The sequence below is a fragment of the Etheostoma cragini genome, chromosome 24, assembly GCF_013103735.1.
Source record: "Etheostoma cragini isolate CJK2018 chromosome 24, CSU_Ecrag_1.0, whole genome shotgun sequence".
NCBI classification, from domain to species: domain Eukaryota; kingdom Metazoa; phylum Chordata; class Actinopteri; order Perciformes; family Percidae; genus Etheostoma; species Etheostoma cragini.
In genome coordinates this window covers 1,436,283-1,442,282 of record NC_048430.1, presented here as the reverse complement: position 1 = coordinate 1,442,282, position 6,000 = coordinate 1,436,283, and the positions used below count along the sequence as shown (strand labels likewise).

The 6,000-nt window shown below is 42.8% G+C and overlaps 1 protein-coding gene across 4 annotated transcripts in view; it reads left to right on the top strand.

The window, feature by feature from the left end:
* Positions 1-6,000, top strand: part of LOC117939235 (nck-associated protein 5-like) — a 121,844-nt gene that overhangs the window by 33,348 nt on the left and 82,496 nt on the right. For all 4 annotated transcript variants that reach the window (XM_034864375.1, XM_034864377.1, XM_034864376.1 and 1 more), the window contains one exon: positions 3,542-3,615. In XM_034864375.1, the coding sequence (XP_034720266.1) occupies positions 3,542-3,615 (74 nt within the window). The remainder of the gene's footprint in view (positions 1-3,541; positions 3,616-6,000) is intronic.

The window sequence follows — 6,000 nt, the reverse complement described above, 5'->3', positions numbered from 1 at the left end:
TGTGTGTGTGTGTGTGTGTGTGTGTGTGTGTGTGTGTGTGTGTGTGTGTGTGTGTGTGTGTGTCATCAGTCTGTCTGTTTGTGGGGATTTTAGCACAAGTGTGTTTCCTTTTTTTCTTTTCCCCCTTCCTGCTCCTCAGTGCCAAAGCTTTGGGGGATGGCGCTCATATTTTAAAATTTCATAAAGGCACACGAGCAGTTGGAGAGGTCTGGATGTGGGACTTATATCGTGCGCATGATGCGTAGAGGCTCTTCCCTCGGCAGCTCCTGAGCTCCGCCTTATCTGTCGCACTCACAAACATGAGTAAACACAGCCGGATGAGCATCAGTGAGAAGCTGCGCTCATAGGGCAGCATCATCAGCAAACACATTAGCTGTCAGGTTAACCCAAGCTCAGCACCTGCTCACATCTTAACCGCAAAACTTGATACTGTGTATACACCTAAAAAGGGCACATACAATCTCACACGAGCTGGTACAGCGTAGGACGAATACAAATAAAGAATAACTTCCAGAGATTTTGTGTGCATTGAGATTTACTTCTATAACCGTTTTAGACCTTTATGCACCCTGAACATTTTGGAAGTGAAATCCACCAGGTCCTGAATTTAAGAAACATCAATTTAATATAAAAGTGCCATGCAGTAGTCAATCAAAAGCCCACTCAAGTTAACTTTATTCACCACAAAGTTTCTTGAAGGTCTATTTTGACACTTTATTTCTTTAAGATTTAGCATATTTTGGAGGTGATTACGCACTACTTATTAGCTTACAGCTCTTAAGGACCCACAATGTTTGAACTACTGTAAGGAATTGTTGAGGGTACTGCAGTTGTGAGAGAGCACTGGGCCTGAGAAATATGCCTCCGATAAAGTCTCACGTCAGTAAATTCAATGTTGTTTTTTTCAGTCTACACATGAGCACCTGGGCCTCGTGGGAACAGTGCAGCTTTCACTCACGCCGTAAAACCGTCAGAAATAATGCCTGGCTGAAGATATAACACGCGGCATTGCATACATGAGTCATGCTTTAAATCTCCGCTTTAAATACCCTCCTATTTCACATGACAACAACCACGCCGCATTCTCTGCATTCCTTCATGTGCACTGCGGATCGTTTCAGTGCCCTGTCATTAGGAGAGGTCTATGCGATGACAACACAGACTTAGGCAGTTTTACCTCACGTTTGATGTGGCCTGTAAATATTTCCCCTGACATGGGGCTTTCGCAAAGAAGGTTCCCCTTTGTGCAGCAGCCGTAGTCATTATGAGATCTTGTTGCTAATAGTGTTTCAGAGACAGACGTTTTAACCCCGTTTTTTTTTTTTGTCTACTTGAGAGAAAAACAAGTCACATGTTTTTCTTGACAAGATGGCAGAATGAGAAGAAAAGATGCTATGATTCATAATGCTCGAGGCCTTGCTGTTACTACTTAACACCATTGTTTCGGAAATTTGGAAGACATTCTGCAAACATATTTCACGGCGACCCCTCCCATCCACACCAAGATGTAGGACAAATTCAAAAGAGCAGCAAAAGCAAGATCATTCGCCGCGGGTTTTGCTATTGATTAACTGCTGTTGAGGCCAACAGTAAATTTTACTTTAAGAACTTAGCTGAGGGCTAATGGCTTTCCAGCTTGGGTGTGAGTGGCATTCTGGGACTAGCAGATGGCTTTGGCACTGTTGTTTAACACTGAAATTGGTTGCTTTCCAAATTTGTAAGATTTGTCACACTGGTTAAGTTAAAATAAATGATGATGATGATGGAATAGATGATGTAAGGGTGTATTTTGTTATATTTTTATTAATAGTAAAAGTTTGGCAGAAATGCAAAATGTGGCACCACGCTGGTAGTATTGATCTGTTGTCGTGCTTTGGCGTCGGCCCTATTTGCCTAATGGTTACCCAGAGTGCCCTCAACATGCGACTCAGCATGAAGCCTAGGCCTTTGCCATGTTCTGCTGGCATTGCGGGGCAAGATGGTGGTAACGAGAGTCTTTGAGTGGCGGAGTCAGATGTGAGATTAAGTGCGATGATTGCCTGAGAAGAAGCAGCGGGAGAGTGGCACCCCAGCAGGAGTGGGGAGAAAAAACAACTGCGCTTACTGTATTTAGACTGGCCGCTTGTGCTTCTCAACATCTGGACTAGTGCGAGTATACTCTCAAGGCCACAGGTTAAAAAAAGCCCATGCAGTGATAGCAGGAGTACTTTAAGTCTGGTCAGGTGGGTCACAGGGAGGTCAGAATCTGTCCTCAGGCAAATCACTAAAAGTTCATCAGCTTTGATAAAGGCGTAAATGTTTAGATACAGAGTAAACCTGGATAATTTTTTATCAAGAAGCTGTTATTCGTTGTGTTTTTGGTTGCATTATATGGTAACATGTTCCTGTTATTTTTATCCACCCGGTTCACAGAAATTCCCCAGAAATATTCATTGTTTTGACATGTCTTATTGTTCCAAAAGTTGAATTTCCATATAGACCTCACTGCTTTTTGTTCACATGCTGATATTTAAATTCCAAGGAATCACCACAGACGTCCTCCGAAAAGTTGCTGCAGGCGCAGTGTTTGTTTTTTAATTTTTAATGTGTTTTCAAAAGTTCTTTTTCAAAACAATTGGTTTGTGTTTCACAGATTGCCTTAATTTTTTTGCTAGAGACTAACTAGATAACTGAGATCACAAAAACAGCAAAGAAAAATAGATGTTCAAGGGCAGGCAATTTCAAAAACAGAGAGAGAGGAGGGGGCACAAACAAAAGTCTCACAGATACTACTTTTTCCTCCTTGACTGAGATTCCTGGCCTAGTGACCTCTTCATGGGAATCACCGTTATTCGATTAAACTCTGTGGGCACATGACTAAACTGTTTCACAAATCAATGGAGAGCATCTGCCCCACTGAGATAAGCGTTTACCCAGGAGATGCGTCATGAGTTGTCAAGCTAACATCTAATTAATTAGTCTGAAACTTGGACCACACTGATCTGACAGCATCAAGTCACAACTGGCTGTTATGTACTGTAGGTGAAAAATCCAGATGGTTGAAGTATGGTGCCTATGTTGATATTTCTTCCAGTTGCCCTTCCCCCTTCTGCTTTATGTAGTTGGACCACTAAGAGGCAAATCATTAGACTGTAGCCAAGAAATCCTGACATCTGTTTTTTCCATTTTGCTCTTAGCCTGAGCTCATTTTGTCCGTGCTGTAACTCTGTAGCGCACGTTTTGTGAATGTGAGCTATTCCCAGCTGACATCACACAGCTGGGCTCGTTTCTGGGCCAGCCGTTAAAAGTTACCCAGAGGTGCTTCTGGAATTACACACAGAGAGAAAGAGAGACTAAACTGATTAATCGCACCTTTTCAAAAGTACTTCTGTTCTGTTTTGCTGTTTCTATGAAAACAATTTTATCATCTTCAGCCCCTCAGTTGATAATGTTTAGGATGAAGACCTTGGTTAAATCTACCCGTGTTTCCAATTAACCTGTATGAGCGTTTGCACACTGACTCCATTGTTTACTTTTGGCTTTTCTCGTCTCTTTCTGGCAGGAATACATGGACGCCAACAAATGCATTGACGAGCTTCTAAAACAGCTTGAGGAGGAGCGTCGAAATGTCCGAAGGTAAGAGGTTCTTAACATTTTCTGGCAGATGTTTTATTGCCGAAGGATATCAGCAGCTGCCTGCAATCCATTCCCGACCACAGGCAGTAGAACAATGTTGTTTGGTTTTGAGCTCAAGACAAGCTTTGTGCGCTGTTCTTGAGAAATGCTTTTTTGTGTTGGAAGCACACTAGAAAGTAGCAGACAAAGGGGAGACTCTGGTCCCAGTATGGGGTTGACTGGGGGCATTTCTCATGGAGGTCCTATGGAGCAGATTTGCCCTGACAATGGGAATGAAGAGCTTATGGAGATGCCAATCTAATGACCTTGTCCCCTCCATGCTGCTATCAACCTAGCCCTCCCAGCGATACACTGCCCCCATACCAAAAAAAGAGACAACTTTTTAAACTTTACCCTCTTTTGTACAACCCTCTCTCCATCTCAATGGAGATGTATTCCCCTGGCTCAAAGTAATTTTCCCCCTGAGTGAGCAGAGAAGGACTGGGGGTTGGACACAGGGGTAAAGGGGTCTCAGGGTGGGTGGCTTGATGGGATGGATGACCACTGACCGTCCCCTTTACTAGGCCAGGGTAGCCCCTTAATAAAGGAAGTGATGTGTAAAGGAATGACCCTCCCGTCTATGTCACCTCCACGCCTCTTTATAAGACAGGGGAGTCATCTTTGGTGACACCCGGAGTGACCTAATGGCTACTTAGAAAGACCAAAATGTCTGTGAAATGTCTGTGTGGGGACTGACCTGTGTTTGGGCCAGAGGACCAAGTGGTTTCAAAGCCATGAACTTGTAATGACTCCAATTGATTGGAGTGGCCTTCTTGCCCACTCTCAGCAGTAAAATGCACACCCTAATATTACAGACATTGACACAAAGGTTTAGTAAGGTTTAGTGCATCTACCTTGTAGACCAGACAATATTGAGAATATGTAAAGTTGGATTTATTTCAACACAGAGAAAAGATTTGTCTGGCATAAACTTACTTCAAACTTAAAGTAGGATTTGCCATAAAACTGAGGATAAGATAAGAGTACGTCACATGCTGGTTAGTGCTGAGGGCAAGTGCCAGAAAATGAAGACAATGCCAGCTTCCACTGAGCACCAGTGCTTAACTTTGTCTTCCACAGGATATGCTGGCAAGTTGCACAGAAACAGTTGCACAGTTGAGATGGAATCATCATTGTATAGACCACCACATATTCAGCTTGTGCTTTGATACAACCATTTTTTTTTTTTAGAAACAAGGTACCACCAGGAAGGATTTGTACTAATTTATTTTCCAGTGTTGGTCAATTCACAGTGTCGACAGTGATAAATGACTTTACAAAAGCCTTTTGTTCGGCTAAAACATAGGCCGCAACTCCAAAACACGCCTCTTAGCCCTTATTGAGCAGCATCTCACGATGCTATAGATGTCTCCCTCCACCCCTCAGAATATGGGGCCCATCAATCCGTCAATAGGAGAAAGAGAAGCCCTTACATTCCTCTAGTTCTCTGCATCCCTACCTCATGACCCAATGACCCACTGCATTCATGTCTCTCATTGTAACATACTATGGGGTAGTTTCACACTGGTGAAGTACAATATTGACTTCTTTTTAAACCGGACTACTTTTTTGAGTAAGTCAGGATGTAGGTATTTCCAATGTCCTTGTTGTTGTGTCAGATGAACATTTAGGACTTTCTTCTTTACTGTAGTTAGTATTTTCTTCCACTAAAAAGTGACATTCTGAGCTTTAAAGGAATGCTGCACGAAACATCTATATTATATTATATCATTTTTGATCACACAAGTACATGAACTCAAGATAGTTTTCAACTTGTTTTTTGACTGTATGTTAAAAGCATCTGCTGCATGCTCAACATCCTAACACCCAATGCACACACAGACACTCACACACAGTCCCTCACGCTCTTGTCGCAGCATCATTGCTCGATGAAGCACAAAACCCCAGTGGGATGCTGGCCAGCCTTTCCTGCTCCCTCTATTCAATGCGACCACGTCCTTGACAGACGGAAACAAAAGCTCTGCGGTACAGTGTCAACATCAGATGGAGCAAATCCAAATTTGGCAACAGTAGATGCAGCGTACAGTAGGACGCTGACCCGGGATTTCCAGTCATTTAGCATTTGGTTGCAGTCGTAAAATATGATCAAATGTCTGGGTATGTGTATGTTCTATTCTTTACAATATCATTATTGGTGGCCTTAAAACGCTGGCAGTTGTAAATTAGATGTAAAAGTTTATTAAAGACTTCTGCTGAATGACAGACATGCGTAAGAGAGACATATGGACGTTCTGCAGTGTTAAAAAGCATGAAGGGTGGGGTGTGAATTTGCATGACCTCTTTCTGACAAGCTGCTGTGTCAAGGCACTGTGCAATCGTCACCAT